The sequence below is a fragment of the Salmo trutta genome, chromosome 14, assembly GCF_901001165.1.
Source record: "Salmo trutta chromosome 14, fSalTru1.1, whole genome shotgun sequence".
Lineage (NCBI taxonomy): Eukaryota > Metazoa > Chordata > Actinopteri > Salmoniformes > Salmonidae > Salmo > Salmo trutta.
This window is the reverse complement of record NC_042970.1, coordinates 37241448-37258982: the sequence shown is the minus strand read 5'-3', so window position 1 is coordinate 37258982 and position 17535 is coordinate 37241448. Positions and strand designations below refer to the sequence as shown.

Below are 17535 nucleotides of genomic sequence, written 5' to 3'. Positions count from 1 at the left end.
AATTTTTTGTCGCACCATTCTCTGTAAACCCTAGACACTGTCGTGTGTGAAAATCCCAGGAGGGACGAGGTTTTTGAGATACAAGATCCAGCGTGCCTGACACCGACTGTCATGCCATGCTCAAAGTCGCTTAGGTGACTCGTTTTCCCCATTCAAACTTTAGAGGCATTCAGTTACTGTTCAATGTCTGCCTGCTTTATATAGCAAGCCATGGTCACGTGACTCACTGTTTGTAGGAGCAATATGTTTTCATGAACGGGTGGTGTACCTAAAACTTCAGTGTGTCTGTGTGGGGGGGGTGGTAGATTTCACAAAAGATGGCCATATAACATATGATTGGTAATGCTTTGAAGGTTTTTCATTTAACTGGTGAATGACAATCACCATTGATGTTATTACATTATAATAACTGTTGCTGTGTGTTTTGTGTCCATTAGGGTGGGATGTTGACCATGCTGGGCTCCCTGGCCATGATGGCTTGGCTGGCTATGACTCCCCACAGCCCTCTGACTGAGAAGAAGAGACTGGCCATCCTCTCTGGTTTTGCCTTCTTCACAGGTAACCTCATCTGCCCCATAGCTCTGTCAGAGAAGAGCCTACACAGTGTGTGCACTCATTCAATCACCCTCATGCATTTAAAAGCAGTGGATTGGTGCAAACATGGCTGGAGGGAGTTTTCACCATAGAGATCCTATTAAATTACGAAAGGGACTATTTCATAAACCCTGAGTTCCAGAATGGGGTGAAATTGGCAGCCATAGATGCGGTAAAGAGGTCAATCGAACTTGACCACAACAATGGAATTGCCATGGAAGCTCTTGGTGGAAAGGTCCTGTGTCGCCTCAATGCCCCCTAGCAAAATGAGGTTACATTTTAGGCTATTGTTTAAATGTGTATTAAAAATCGAAGTATAATGCTTGTATGAACGGGAGTTAGCATTTAGCAGTCACTTCATATAAACCTGAAAAGGGACAACTTCTACATGTTTTACAGCAAAACCAGCCAAATATATCGAAATTGTACTTTAGCAACCACATTGTGGGCCTGTTACAATACATAAAACTTGACGGATGACAAATATCCCTTTTGTTTGATCAGATTTGTTGAATGTGGGCCAATCTGGTGACTCTTTTACCGCGTCTATATTGGTTATGGAGAAATCCAAACCAGTCTTATTGGAATGAATGGCAGTTGAGGCGTAATCCTTACCTTTATTTTTAAAGGAACACAGACAATAACAAAAAGCAGCAGGAATGGTCATGCAGTAGGTAAATACAATTAGAATAGACCACATAGCCTATACATCCATACACTGAGTGTACAAAAAGTTAAGGACGCCTTCCCAATATTGAGTTGCACCCCGCCTTTGCCCTCAGAACAGCCTCAATTCGTCGGGTCATGGGCGCTACAAGGTGTCAAAAGCGTTTCACAGGGATGCTGGCTGGCCCATGTTGATGCCAATGCTTCCCACAGTTGTCAAGTTGGCTGAATGTCCTTTGGGTGGTGGACCATTCTTGATACACACAGGGAACTGTTGTGTGAAACACAGCAGCGTTGCAGTTCGTGACACAAACCGTTGCTCCTGGCACCTACTGCCATACCCCGCTCAAAAGCACTTAAATATTTTGTCTTTCCCATTCACCCTCTTAATGGCACACATACACACTCCATGTCTCAATTGTTTCAAGGCTTCAAAATCTTTCTTTAATTAACCTGTCTCTTCCCCTTCAAGTTACATCAATAAGGGATCAGAGCTTTTACCTGGTCAGTTGGTCATGTTTTGTACACTCAATGTATATTGCCCGCCTGTGCTGCATCAACCTACCCTCCTGGTGACCACCCCAACTCACCCAACCTGATCTCCATGACATTAAATACAAAATCAAGCAATTGTGATAAAATCAGCAGGGTACACTTTTGCACATGAGTAACAAGTAAAGAAAATGATAATGAACAGGTAATCTTTTGGGAAATAAAGTCACTACAGTAGTTCTTCAATAACCAGCTGTCAATTGTTTTTGTCAAACCTGACAACGTTATACAGTCTTTACTGTAATGACATAAGTGGTGAATTATCAATATCCTCTACGGGATCGGTGTCCCTAAACCGGGACGGTTGTTGCTAACGTGCACTAATGTGACATAGACATGTCTCATATGGGCAGAAAGCTTAAATTCTTGTTAATCTAACTGCAGTGTCCAATTTACAGTAGCTATTACAGAAAAAAATACCATGCTTTTGTTTGAGTAGAGTGCACAACAACACTTCATGGCAACTGGTTTGATACATTCACCTCTGAAGCTAAGTAATGTACTTACATTCAGTAATCTTGCTCTGATTTGTCATCCTGAGGGTCCCAGAGATAAATATCTAGCATAGTTTGATCAAATCTATTTTTATATTCAAATGTAGGAACTGGGGTCTACAGTTTGACCCCACTGCTGTATCTTGCTCCACACCCACCCTGCCCGGCCATCTAGATGTATATAAGTTAATGATCCATCATGTATGATATTCCTGGGAGTGAGTAAACATATTTTTTTGTTATTACCACAGAACATAGCATTTTTGTATCTAGTTATGTACTTAAATGTATCAATTGACTAATTTGGCACATTTGGGCAAACTCCAAGCAGACTTGATACAAAATATTGTGCAGTAATGTAATTCTTCACTGGATCAGTATGAAATGTTGCACACTGCTGTCATCTGGTGGCCAAAATCTGAATTACACCCCGACTCCTGTCTGAAAGATGATGAAATAAAAATAATAGAAAATGCATGTTTTTTTTGTTTGGGTAAAAGATAGGGTTTACAGTTGTGTGCGTACTTTCACTACAAAGTGTGTACCTAACACTGGGAAAGCTGGCTGCGTAAAATCCCACCATCGCATCCCAACTGTATCCATATTAGGTTACCTGTCTGAGTTAACCTCTCTAGGGGGTGTGGGACGCTACCGTCCCACCTGGCCAACATCCAGTGAAATTGCAGAGCGCCAAATTCAAAAACAGAAATGCTAATAAAAATTCATAAAACATACAGGTGTTATACATCGGTTTAAAGATTAACTTCTTGTTAATCTAACCACGGTGTCAGATTTCAAAAAGACTTTACGGTGAAAGCAAACCATGCGATTATCTGATAACAGCGCCCAGCAGACAAATCATTACAAAAAGTTACCAGCCAAGTAGAGGAGTAACAAAAGTCAGAAATGGCGATAAAATGTATCACTTACCTTTTGATCTTCATATGGTTGCACTCCCAAGACTCCACATTACACAGTAAATGTTTGTTTTGTTCGATAAAGTCCCTCTTTATATTCAGAAACCTCAGTTTTGTTGGTGTGTTTTGTTCAGTAATCCATTTGAACAAAGCGCGGTCACAACAGACATACGAAAAATCAAAGTACCATAAAAGTTTGTAGAAACATGTCAAACGATGTTTATAATCAATCCTCAGGTTGTCTTTGTCATAAATAATCGATCATATTTCAACCGGACAGTAGCTTTGTCAATAGAAAAGGAAAAACAAGAAAGGCACGCTCCCGGTCACGCGCAGGTCTCATGTCTGGAAATTTCCACTGTCCTCTCATTGAAAGTGTTGTTTCTCCCTCATTTTTCAGAGTAAAAGCCTGAAACAATGCCTAAAGACTGGCCACATGTAGTGGAAACCATAGGGATCGTGAACTGCGTCATAAGTCTTTGTATGGTGGATGGGCTTTCAATGGAAAAACAGCCAAAATAATAGCACTTCCTGGATGGATTTTCCTCAGGTTTTCGCCTGCCATATCAGTTCTGTTATACTCAGACATTATTTTAACAGTTTTGGAAGTTTTAGAGTTTTCTATCCAAATCTACCAATTATATGCATATCCTAGCTTCTGGGCCTGAGTAGCAGGCAGTTTACTTTGGGCACGCTTTTCATCCAAAATTCCAAATGCTGCCCCCTACCCTACTTTCAAGGATTTGAATAGAACATACCCTGTCAGTTGTGGTCACAATAAAATCCACTGACAGTCGAGGAATAGCTAATCAGCCTGTACATTATCCGCCTTTAACAATAGTCCAGACCGACTCGTGTCCATCTTCCTGTACTAGCCAGCTCTCGTCGTTGCTGTTTTCAACTCACTCCAGGCTAGTATTGATGTAGTATGTCTTTCTGAACCGTCATACTAGTCAGTTAGTAATCCCGCCAGAGAAGCGTCCTTTTATCCATGCCAAACTTGGGCCAAGAAACAATGCGATCCCTACCTTGCATTTTCCCTAATTTTGATATTTTATTTTATTTGAGTGATTGCAGCCAGACCAGAGAGCCTCGACATCATGGATAGTTGCATTGTTTTTAGAGGTAGGTAAGCTGTGAATTATCACTAGCTTACAACGCCAATTTTTGCCGAAGCTGTCTAGTTGTGTGCGCCGTCTAGCGATAGCTTAGTGTGTTTACGAAAGAACTATTGAGATACTTAGCAACATGACATTTTGTGCTCGTTTACAACTAAAAGAGATGCTGCATAGTTAGCTCTAGCTGAATGGGCAAAGCAAGCGCCCTTGATTCACTATTACTGACAATCACATCATTTTAGCCATCTACAGTTGCTTGACTTTCGTTTAGCTAATTTCAGATGAGGCCGCGAAACTGCGAGTCTCCCATGGTTCGTGGCATGGCAGGCATGGGCATACTCAAAACTCCCTGTTCGTGGGGATTCCCTCTAGCGTTCTTCCTCTCTCACGCGCATTTACTTTGTCAAATTGAATGTCCAAACTCTGACCAATCAGTGTGGCTTTGAATGTTGCTAGGTTACCCGTGGGCGTGGTTTTGCACCAAGTTTGGAGTGGATAAAAAGGACGCTCCAGAGAACAGGTCTGAATGCTGGCCATCATGTAAACTATGCAGCGGTACAGCAATACCCACTGTTGGATTCTGGGTGAAACTTTGAACATTGTTATACTCCGAAGTATAGGAACATTAGTTACAGAAGAGACATGCGTGGTGCCATAATGAAGCTTGGGAGGGGCTGAGTGCAGGGAACACGATTGCATGTTCTCCCCTTATCAGTGGAAGTACTGATAAGGGGAGAAACCGTTGAAGGCTCATATCACTTAGCTCCCTACTTAGCAATAATGATGCAATGTTTAACGATTAGGAGGCTCCCACCCAAAGTGGGGTATGAATACTACCACGGGGGAAGCCATGTCCGAATTACAGCTGTATCGACCCTTTAGAGAAGCTTAACCAAGTTGAATTCTTCCTGGGCTCCGTGAGTTATTTACTCTGAAAATTAGAACCTAACATCGCTAATCCTCGTCAACCGCTCCCAGCAAATTGAGAAAATCCTCCTCCTTTGGACTAGAAAGTTACCATTTCTGTGCCACGTTTGAGTGTGACAGCAGAAATGCTTGGAATCTGCTTTTCTGAGACCAGTCCCTTGCCTGTGAAAAGGACAGATGCTTTGCATTGGTGTAGTTGCTGTAGTCTGCCATGAATTGGATCTCCTGCCCGGCCAGAGTGGGAACGTTCTTCCTAGCTGCCTTCAGAATGCAGTGTCGGTCAGTGAATCTGCGCACCTGGAAAATCAAGGTTCGGGATCCGGCTGAGTTGCCAATGTGCCGGCCTATGCAAAGAGCTCTCATAACTTCCAGTTCGGTACCAGCCAGCTCTGGAAACGACTCTGGAAGTTCTCTTGATGAAAGAGTGCGTTCTGGCCCTATTCTCACATTTTTCTGTTGCATGCCCTCGTGTCGAGCGATTATTCTCCTCCATCGTCCAATTCTGGTTTGGCCCTGAGTCAACTTCTTACATTTGTCAAGTCTATTGTCCAGCTTTGCACTCAGCTCAAAGTTTTTTATATATATTTTTTTACATCAGTAATGTACTTGGAAACGTAATCCTGAATAAAATCCAACTTTGTTTGTACTCCACTGAACTCTGAGGCAATGAACTCTTGTTGGTTTACAATAGCTTAATTTAACATGGTAGCTAGAGCTTTGTTGTCAGGAGATGTCTTTGATTTAGCTTGTAAAGCGTGGCGTGTTATCGTGAGTAAGTTAATAAATACTGTTACAGGTTAGCTGTGTTAAATCAACTGAAATGCTTCCGAAAAAGCAGCCATATTTCTGCAGGTCACGTGACTCCCATCAGTTGGAGGCATAATCCTGATTAGACTTGAGTAGGAAAATTTAAGTGAGGCATGTGATATCAGAAAACGTATAATAGAATTGTCAACCTAAAAATATTGTCATAATTATAAATACAGTTTATTCAGGTTTTAGAAATTCGGAATAAATATCCTCTAAAATATGTAAACAGACAAATGTCTCCCTTTTTTTTGTTTTCTTGGAAAGCTGTGAGTGCTATTATGATACAATATCACTGATTTCAGCCAGTGTGTGGCTGTAGATTGACTCGTTTGAATGGAATGTTTGCGTATTGGCAGTTAATTTCATAAATCATTTTCAAATTATTTCTTTAAGTGGATGGCTAGCTAGTGAACAAACATTAAAATGCATATTCATTCTTCAAACTCATTGTGTAAAATAATCTGATCACAATGGCTGACCTTTATCCCATCATAAGAAGGTTCATGTACATTCCTAATTCTATGGTTTCTCCCATATTCCCATGAGGGGAGGGTACGAGTACACACTTCCAAAGAAGGGTAGAGAATCGGAATGCAGCCTATGTATTTTTAGCTATTGAAGTAGTCATGAGCTGATGTTTTCTTCTTCATTTCAGGTGTTGGTTTGGGCCCAACCATGGATTATGTCATCTCTATTAACCCAAGGTAAGATGACAGTAATAATGTGTATAGTAGCTAGTTCCTTTCGATGTTTCTTTCTCCTGAGGTGACTGAATGAGCCTCACATCTCTCTGCTTCTCCAACCAGCATCATTGTGACAGCCTTCCTGGGGACATCCATCATCTTTTTGTGCTTCACGCTGAGTGCCCTCTACGCCCAGCGCAGGAGCTACCTCTTCCTTGGAGGTAAAGTGCTGAACTTTCTTATTCATGCATAACGGACCAAATAATGAAAGACGAGCACTGTAGTTTTGAGTTCCACGAAGTGGGTGTTGAAGCGGTGACTTATTTTTTTGCTATCAATAAATAAGGATAAACCACCTGGTACCGACAACCTGTATGGTAAATTGCTGAGGTTGGTGGCTGACTGCATTGTGACTCCTATTTGTCACATCTTAAATGTAAGCCTAGAAGACGGTGTGTGTGTGCCCTCAGACATGGAGGCAAAGGTCATTCCGCTACCGAAGAATAGCAGAGCACCCACCACTTTAATGGTTTAAACAGCCGACCAATCAGCCTGTTACAAGTGCTTAGCAAACTTTTTGGGGAAAAAGTTTTTTCAAATGTAGTTATTTTACAGAAAACAAATGAACAACCGACTTCAGCATGCTTATAGGGAAGGGCGCTCCACATACTCGGCACTGACACAAATGACAGATGATTGGCTGAAAGAAATTGATAGTAAGAAGATTGTGGGAGCTGTTCTGTTAGACTTCACTGCAGCTTTTGATGTCATTGATCATAACCTATTGCTGAAAAAATGTAGGTGTTATGGATTTGCATCCTCTGCCTTATTATGGCTTGAGAGTTACCTATCTAATAGAACAGAGGGTTTTTGTTAATGGAAGCCGCATGCAATTTCAGCTGTGTGCATACCGCAGGGCAGCTGGCTAGGGCCATTGTTTTCTGTTTTTACTAAAGACCTTCCACTGACCTTGAATAAAGCCTGTGTGTCTATGCACGCTGACGACTCAACAGTATACACATCGGCTGCCACAGTAAAATAATTAACACCCTTAACAAAATCAAATCAAATTTATTTGTCACATGCGCCGAATAAAACAGGTGTAGACCTTACCGTAAAATGCTTACTTACAAGCCCTTAACCAACAATGCTTTAAGAAGTTTTAATAAAAAAGCATTAAGTAAAAAATGTAAATAAAAGTAACAATTAAACAGCAGCAGTAAAATAACAATAGCGAGGCTATATACAGGGGGTACCGATTTAGTCGAGGTAATATGTACCTGTAGGTAGAGTTAAAGTGACTATGCATAGATAATAAACAGAGTAGCAGCAGTGTAAAAGAGGGGTCTGGGTAGCCCGTTGATTAGCTGTTCAGGAGTCTTATGGCTTGGGGGGTAGAAGCTGTTAAGAAGCCTTTTGGACCTCGACTTGGCGCTCCGGTACCGCTTGACGTGCAGTAGCAGAGAGAACAGTCCATGACTAAGGTGGCAGGAGTCTTTGACAATTTTTAGGGCCTTCTTCTGACACCGCCTGGTATAGAGGTCCTGGAAGGTAGGAAGCTTGGCCCCGTTGATGTACTGGGCTGTACGCACTACCCTCTGTAGTGCCTTGAGGTCAGAGGCCGAGCAGTTGCCATACAAGGCAGTGACGCAACCAGTCAGGATGCGTAGAGCTCCTGTCAGTTTTAGAATGGGTAACTAACAATAGGCTGATTCTAAATATCTCAAACTAAAAGCATCATTGTTTTGGGACAAATCACTCACTCAACGCTAAACCTCATTTAGATATTATTGAATAATGTGATTGAGCAAGTTCAGGAGACTAAACTGCTGGGTGTAACTCTAGATAGCAAGCTGTCATGGTCCAAACCTATAGACTCAATGGTTGCTAAAATGAGAAGAGGTCTGTCCATTATAGGGCGACGCTCTGATTTCAGTTGACCAGAGAGGTCCCACAGGCCCTAGTTTTGTCACACCTGGACTACTGCCCATCTGTGTGGTTGTGTGAGAGGGACATCGGTAAATTGCACTTGGTCCAGAACAAAGCAGCACGTATCGCACTTAGGTGTACAGAGGGCAAGTGTCAGTAACATGCATGTCAATCTCTCCTGGCTCAAAGTTAAGGAGAGATTGACTGCATCACTATTGGTCTTTGTGCGAGGTATTGATGTGTAGAAGGTACTGAACTGTCTGTTCTAGCAGTTGGCACAAAGTTCAGACACTCATTGGTACAACCAGAACCAGGTCCAGAACAGAGGCTTGGAAACACACCGTATTAAATAGAACCTTAACTACATGGAACTCTGCCACACCAGGTATTTAAAAAAATATATAAACTTTATTTAACTAGGTAAGTCAGTTAAGAACAAATTCTTACTTGCTATGACTACCTACCCCGGCCAAACCCGGATGACGCTGGGCCAATGGAGCGCCGTCCTATGGGACTCCCAATCACGGCCGGTTGTGATACTGCCTGGATTCAAAACAGGGTGTCTCTAATGACTCCTCTAGCACTGAGACGCAGTGCCTTAGACCGCTGCGCCACTCGGGAGCCCAAGCTAGCAATAAGAACAGATTTAAAAACCGGATTACTGCACAAAGGGGACTGTGAAGAGACAGTCATTTTATATGTCTTGTTTTGTCATTTGCACTTATGTATTAGACCTAGATATTGTGTGTGTGTGTGTGTGTGTACTGATATGTAGGCTGTGTGACGTTTTTTTTTATGTATGTATTGCGGTCCTTGACTAATAATGTTCTGTATTATGTCATGTTTCATGTGGACCCCAGGCAGAGTGAAGGGGATCCTAATGAATATCAAAGTGTTCTGTGCTGCTAACCAGATATTGTGTCATGTAAAGGAACTGAAACTATAGAAAGTAAACTCGCACACCTTGAAGTGCTACCAGGTGCGTAGAGGAAAAAGTGTACTCATATGGTGAACCAAGAAGCCTTGCGTTGTGTCTTAGGTTGATTTATACGTTTTTTCCATGGTTATACTTAGTGCCTAAATTTAAGTAAGCCCATTTTCCCAACCCTTTTTTTTTCAGTGTGCTGGAGTTTTCCTTTTTTATTAAGGAACTGAAACTTACCACTCTGGATTTAGTGAGACTGTGCTCACTAAATAACTGTTACCAAATGCACATACTCCAAGTCCTTAATAAAGAAGTTTCCAACATTCTATTCTGTTAATTTATTTATCGCAAAAATATTTCTGTCTTTCAGGTACTCTGATGTCCGGACTGTCCATCCTGCTCGTGGTCTCTTTCCTCAACATGTTCCTGGGGTCTGTCATGTTGTTTACGGTAAAGAGGAAAACAACCCAATATTGTCATGTTTGCCGTGTTTTGATCCATTATTATTGCTACACAGTGATGTCCAATGCTTCTCTTCATGGACTTAGCTATTAGTTACAGTATGACTTAGTGCGCTGATCATTTTCACCAAGCATTTCTCGCTCTCGCTCTCTCTCTCTCTCTCTCTCTCCGTGTGTGTGTGTAGGCTCACATGTACCTTGGCCTGGTCATCATGTGTGGATTTGTGCTGTTTGACACTCAACTCATCATTGAGAAGGCTGAGATGGGAGACAAAGACTACATCTGGTAAGGGACACACTCTCTCTGGGTCTGGTGGTGAGGGTGAGTGGTTAAATGTTGAAACACATTTTTTTCCCCATTGTCATCTGGAATTTAGTCTGTCAGCCCGTGACTGTAAATTTAAAATGTTTAATTGGTACCACTCCTAAAGTTAGGAGCACAACATAACATTTAGGGGCACCAGAAAAAAGGATAAACGTATTTTTTTTGAGAAACTTATTGGGCATATATGATTTTGACTTAAAGCAAATGTTGTGCCATAGAAATGAATAGGTAACCCTGTAAATAGATTTGTTAATTTATAAAAAGCTGTTGATCTAAATACCCGTCACTGAAAATGTGTTATTTCTGGAATATTAGATTTCTACATAGTTATGGCCCTATAAAATTTAGCTTTATTTTTGTTAACATAACTTCCTGTTTTTGTTTTGCCCAAATTCCATTTAGTTTTTTCAGGTTTTCACTTTTTTTAAATAGAACATCCAGTTTTGTTTTTCTAAGTCCACAACAATACTTAAACCACATCAGGAGACTGCTTTTCTAAGACATTTACATTTTTTTGTGTAGTTACCCTTTTAATTCAAGTGCACACCATGCAGCTATAGCAATAGACTGTTGTTTGGTTTAAAGTGTTTCTGTAGCGTGCGTGTGTGTGTGCGCAGAGTTTGCAAAACAAATGCCCAATGGATTGATGCAAAGAAGCATTATATCTTTCTGCCAGGTAGGCATAGGCTACTTTGTACTTAACATTTAATTGAGAAGGTTTTTGAGAAAGCCTTTCCATCTACCAGAAGGCAGTTGTCGTTAGCGATGCTAATGATTACACAAAGTGGTAGACATACGCACGAACGGCACCACGCGCACACACAGACGGGACATTCCTGTGCTTTGCATATTCAGAAAGTTGCAGGAAATACGAATCCCTGATCCATTCTGTTCATGTCTCATGATATACTTGGGCAAATTGAATGAATCTTTAAAAATGTTTGGGCTAGAAACAATCCGTTTTGATGTAGCCTAGTATTGGTGCAACCATATTCGCTAACGAATCTGTTGGCTTTTCTCTAAGGCACTCAGAAACAACAGTACAGTGAAACGTAATCATTACAACAATTATTATCTGGTTGCTTTTTTTCTAGGCGCACTGGTGCTCCCAAAGAGAAATTCCAGGTCGCACAAGAAAATATTAAGGAGCGTATTATGGTTGCACTTTAGATTGAGAAGAAAAGATTGCACACACAAAAAAATACAGTAGGGTATACAATACAATTGGTATGCACTTGGTAATTGGGGCTCTTTTACAATGAGCTTGTAAAGTGTTTTGTAAGATATGTGATAACACTTCTCTTTTCACCCTGTTGAAGGCACTCTGTGGATCTCTTCTTAGACTTTGTGACCATCTTCAGGAAGCTCATGGTTATTCTGGCCATGCATGACAAGGTACAATATTGACAGTGTATTGCTTTTTATATAGTATACCGACTATAATACACTTCCACTATCTCTCATACACATTGCTATGTTTTGAACCATAGAAAAACATGAACCTAGGACCAGAAAGCATTCTAAATACAATATGTACGATAAACCAGCATATTGTACATTGTAGTAATGTTGCACTTTGCACTGCTAGGCTAATAATGGTTTAATGTCAGTTAGGTGAAGTGTTCTCTTTATTTAGCAGGACAACAAGAAGAAGGAGAAGAAGTAAATGTGGAGGAATGCAAGCAAATAAAAGATCTGTGACTTGGAATTGTATCAGGAGTGCTTCTGGTGCATTCACATTAACTACTTAATTATTCTAATTATTTAGACCATTTTTGATTTTGTACTTTGATATAGTGTCTTAATTGTTAGGAATCGATTGGTTGGATTTGGAATTTGGCTTTGGCGTAAGGTTTGACGTATTTAAAAGTTGATGTTAAGGTTTTAGACGTCCCTGTGTTTTTTTTAAAGTTTTTTTTTTTAACTCCCGTTTTGAAGGGATGGTGTAGTTAACTAACAGACTTATTTCGATTAGTTATTTTTTTCATTGTCAAGTAACGATTAGAGACAATTTGTTCTTTGCTCTTCCATCTGATTAAGTAGGAAATCAATGCCTCAAATCATTTTAAAAAGGCCACTTTTTATATACCAACTGATTAAAAGTACAGTATCAGTTTGGAGTTGTGCGAGGTTGTTAATTCTGTGAATATTATCTGTCCATTTGGGAATTCTGCCACTTAAATAATCCACACACTATATTACTCTCAATTATGACATCACAGGCTTTTTGTTGCGATGAGTAATGAAGAACATGATGCGTTTGTAAGGTGGTCATTTACATGGGGTATCATTTATTAACAAATTACAAATATTACTACTGCTATTACAGTACAATCCCTTTTTACTGAAGTCATGCATTTGTAACATTTCCCCTTGAATGATCAGAGTAATTTACTGGTTTAATTTAAGGCATTGATTCTCTCTGTGAGGTTGCTTTAACCAGTCTTTTTGTTGTAGTTTGTGCCAATAGGGGATCTTGTCAGTTTCTTTTACTAAGATGCAAATGATAGAGCAGACAGCTTTGCATCTTAGATGTTAAATATCCAGACCTTGCACGGACTCATCTATTGAAACATAAATGACTGCTATAGCAGTTGTATGATATTTTTCATTGTAATTGCTGGTGGTGTCGTCTGCTATGGTGTCAAGAAAGTGATGTTTTATGGATCGACTTGTATTGAGAAGTGTAATATATTTTCCTGATAATTACTTTGTCAAGCTTGTTCTCTTTCCACTACTAACAGACTCATTCAGTGCTTGAAATGGAGGTGATCAGTAGAGAACCTGTGTTTCATGTAATTAGGTGACATGAAAGAAATCCCACTAATCTTCATGTTATTCCCCATGTGCAAGGCTAACAACATTTATTTTCAAGGTGCACTTACAGTTTTATTGAGAAGTAATCTCTTGTGGCAGGGGTTACGGGATTAATTGAGAAGGTATTGCAGTACTGCCAAATTCAAACCATTCTAGTCAATTAACTCACTGAATCACATGGCATAGCATCCAGTTACCAGTCAGAACGCGTCCTCATCTACCCAGTAATACCTTGGCTAAAGGATTAGCCATTACAAATGTTTCAACCTCTCGCTTGATGTTGGTAATCAAGATGAAGTGAAATTGACTTTTTCTGATTTGGGGCGTAGTCCTTAATTTTTTTACCTTTTTAATTGAATGACATTGAACAGATAATCTGGCAGTCAAACATCCTCTGCTATGCAGCTCAAGGCTTTATTTTCTTAGAAGTGCCAATAACAATACAAGTTTACCAAACTAATCACCTGTTGCTTTTCAACTGAGGATTTTACTGTTTCAAAAATGAAATAACTGCATATCTTATACTGTGAAATTTGTTTTGCTTTTACGGGAATTACTGTTGTAATTCTGCTACATTTAATGTAATTTAAATTTGTTAAAATAAAGTTTGATTAAGTCAATGACACTTATGCTCATGTTTTAATAATGGTTGCAAAGTAGCACACATCCATCCCTATGGGGATTTTTAACAGGGCTTAGTCACTTCTATCTGACAATGTACAAAACATTAGGAACAACTGCTCTTTCCATGATACTGACCAGGTGAACGCTATGAACCCTTACTGATGGCATCTGTTAAATCCACTTCAATCAGTGTAGATGAAGGGGAGGAGACATTAAGCTTTGAGACATGGATTGTGTGTGTGTGCCATTCAGAGGGTGAACAGGCAAGACAAAAGTGCCTTTGAACGAGGTATGGTAGGTGCCAGGCACACCGGTTTCTGCCAAGACCTGCAATGCTGCTGGGTTTTTCACGCTCAACTGTTTTCTGTGTGTATCAAAAATGGTAACTTGACACAACTGTGGGAAGCATTGGCATCAACATGGGCCAGCATCCCTGTGGAATGCTTTCGACACCTTGTAGAGTCCATGCCCTGATGAACTGAGGCTGTTCTGAGGGCAAAAGGGGGTGTAACTTAATATTAGAAAGTGTTCCCAATTTTTTTTTTGTGTGTGTGTGTCCTAACCGTAAACATTGTGTGTAGTACTGAATGTACCCTGTCATCTCTGGCATATAAACACTAGTTATTTGATTCGGTGCGGTCTGCAATAATGATTAAAATGTAATCTCCCTATGTGAAAATGTTTAATTTACTATGGATGCAACATATTTTTATAAACTTTTGGGTCAGATTTCATTTACTGCCTAAATTTCTCATGTTTTTCTCACTCCCATCAACAGACCAGTATGTGTCGGTCAGCTCTGTTGCCTTGATTGCAGAATCTCTGTCCACCGTCATCTCTCAGGACAGTGTTCGCTCCAACACCAGGCACCACCACACCTGAGAACATTCAGTCCAATCTAGCCAATACCAGTGTCCATATCAGGGCAGTGTTGCCATGGAAACAGTGACGATGAGGAGGAGCCCAGTGGGGCTGGTAGGAGGATGGCTGGGGGCCAGGGAGATCCTGGGAGGGCGGGGTCCGTTGCACAGGGGGGTGTTACAGCAGCTAATGCAGACAGAGCCCACCCGGCCCGGGACACAGAAAGACTGATACCCTGCTGAAACAATCAGACAGGTGGAGAAGGAGGCACAGGCCTTCCTGTAAGTCACACCTGGAGGGAGAGAAGACAAAGCCTTGGCCAAAAATTACACATGCCAAAGGGTGCACATTTTTAGATCTTGTAAAACAAAAGTTATTTACTATTAACCCACTAGAATAAATTCAGACTTGACGCCAGAAAAAGTCAGCAAGGCTCACCATTTTCACCCACAATCACCTCCTTCTGACAGGCATTCTGGATGTTTGCTGTGCAGTTGACAATGAACTTTGGAGCTGAACAGTCATTGTCCAACAGAGTCTCTTCACAGTGGTAACACTGCATCTGATAAGGCCAGACTGAAACGCATGCACACACACTAATTGTGATGCCTGAAATATATGGAAGGAAATCTCTAGTTACAGTGCACTACAATGGAATTACGTGTTTCCAAGCAACCTCCATGAAGATAATGCAGTGCAGAAACTCCACAAGAGGGAGCCATTTCCTTCTGTTTATGCCTCTTCCTCTAATACATTGATACATCCATTGTCCAGTGCCCTTTTCAATCAGATTGGACAGTAAAACAGCAGAGAGGTTTGAACCCGTTAAAAATGCTATAGCCACTGCTTTTTCAACTACACTGTTACTCATTTTAACACATTATTATTATCATTATGACCACTGTCTCAGGAAAAGGAGATATTCAGATCCACTTTTAAATGTGAAGGCTATCCAGTCACTTGTGGTGAAATCCCAAAAGCCAATATAGAGATAGATAATCATTAGTATGAAGAATCCTTGACTCACTCAACCTTGCTTCCATATTGGTAATCAGTACAGTCACCCAGCTAGTGTTCAACAGAGACGTTTGGAATAGATCTGTTGTGCTTCCTCTGACTATCTGGGCTTGATTTATATGTTATGCCTGCATGATCTGATGGATATTGCTTGCAACACATAAAACACATTATAGCAGCACTTTGTAAAACACATCGCTATATCACTCATTTGACCCCCAAAAAACGGATTACATTCTATATTCATGGTACTGTACTTTGTCTGTCTGTCGGGTCATCAACTATACAATATGAATGCAATGTGGCCAAACATTATTATTGCATTAGCCATAGTTCAAACAAAAATATGAACTTGTCTAACTATAAGGGTGTTGGAGCAGAAATGATTTATGCGTCTGTCTGAATGACAGATTGACAGAATGGCCATTTTAATCATGCTCACTGACTGGTATCATGATTATGACAGGTAGGCTCAGACTCCAAAGGTAAAACAAGTTCAATCATTAATTTCTGTCATTGTGTGTAATTGCGCATGTTTAGCCTACATTTAACTTAAAGCGATTGCATTCATATTTGCATCATTTTAGAACATAATGTATACATTATTAGCATAGAGCCTTTACGCATGGTAGTTGGGGAGGCTAAAAGGCTTCTCAAAAATCTCGTTTTATTCTAGACTATACGCTTTAAATTGAGAGATTTCGGGGCAACGAAACAATAATTAAGAAATTAATTATTACTCGGGATTGCAACTGTTGTAAATAATATAAATAAACCTACACTGACATTTACAAAAGAGAAGCAGTAGTTATGTACCTGAGCAAAGGACGCATCCACACAGAGAAGCGAGGAGAACAAACGATTGCATCGTCCATAAACTCCATCAGGTTACTTTTTCTCCCAAAAAAACATTACACAGTTGTATGGTCAGCCTCAACTTGAATCCACTTCTGATAAAGTAGGAGCAGTAACATCACCAGTAAGCATCCAGTGCCATGCCTAAAAAGGTTTCTAGGGGGCTTGCTTCTCCCAACTTTGAGTGCGCTCTGTTTGGCAAGCGTCACAGAATCAATCTCAATCTGACGCCTCGATCACACCGACTGTGTCATTGCGGAAAATGGGACGCAGCATCATCTGGATGTGTGAAACATAATCATTCTGCTACCATTTCTGTCAAGCCTTCTACGCATACAGTTTGATGCATATTCGATAAATCCAATGTATGTGCCACACACAATGCACTGCAAGAAGGAAAACACAGGGTTCCATTAAAACTTAATGCGTTTTGGGACACCAGAAGTACCTACATTAACACCGTAGGTGTGATCCAGTGGCGGTCAGTGCCGTTTATGATGAGGGAGGACACATTTTTTTGTTCATGAGCATGGCCTTATTTCTATTACAGCATGTTAGATGACTGTCGTTCATATTCCATTCACGCAGTTCAATGTAACATCGATGGGTTTAGGCTACTACATGATATTCACATTTTCATTATACCCATCATGAGGTTGCTGCAACCTAGCCTATGAATGAACGTTTACAACGTAGGTGCACACAGGTCGAGAGAAAAAATTGAGATGACAGACAGTTACACATTCAATACCACCTTGCACACTCTTGCGTGCATCTAGCTTATCTAGGGTGTAATCATTAGCCCAACAGTTGTAAACAAGAGTTTCTGTTGGATAAATTCAGGTATTTTTATCCCTGTGTCTTTTGCTTTCGTAGGGGGTGAGAACCAAGTGCCTCTTAAGTTTTGTATTGAAGTCGTTGTACCCAGAGGAAGACAGAAGCTAGCTGTCCTCCGGCTAC

At 40.6% G+C, this 17535-nt stretch overlaps 2 protein-coding genes across 3 annotated transcripts in view; one reads left to right on the top strand and one right to left on the bottom strand.

The window, feature by feature from the left end:
- LOC115207971 (probable Bax inhibitor 1) overlaps positions 1–13838 on the top strand; it is a 28369-nt gene extending 14531 nt beyond the window's left edge. Inside the window, exons 4-10 of one of the 2 annotated variants that reach the window (XM_029775631.1) lie at positions 438–558; positions 6734–6782; positions 6885–6982; positions 9986–10065; positions 10262–10362; positions 11721–11796; positions 12041–13838. In XM_029775631.1, the coding sequence (XP_029631491.1) occupies positions 438–558; positions 6734–6782; positions 6885–6982; positions 9986–10065; positions 10262–10362; positions 11721–11796; positions 12041–12067 (552 nt within the window). In that variant the 3' untranslated portion in view covers positions 12068–13838. Of the gene's footprint in view, positions 1–437; positions 559–6733; positions 6783–6884; positions 6983–9985; positions 10066–10261; positions 10363–11720; positions 11797–12037 lie in introns of both variants that reach the window. The other variant, XM_029775630.1, reaches the window with a different exon arrangement.
- Positions 13543–16810, bottom strand: LOC115207972 (ly6/PLAUR domain-containing protein 1-like). The gene is made up of 3 exons (XM_029775632.1): positions 16537–16810; positions 15142–15279; positions 13543–14995 (listed from the first exon to the last, which is right to left on the bottom strand). Exons 1-3 carry the CDS (start codon positions 16586–16588, stop codon positions 14763–14765), a joined length of 423 nt encoding a protein of 140 aa, XP_029631492.1. The 5' UTR covers positions 16589–16810; the 3' UTR covers positions 13543–14762.
- Positions 16811–17535: the final 725 nt, after the last annotated feature.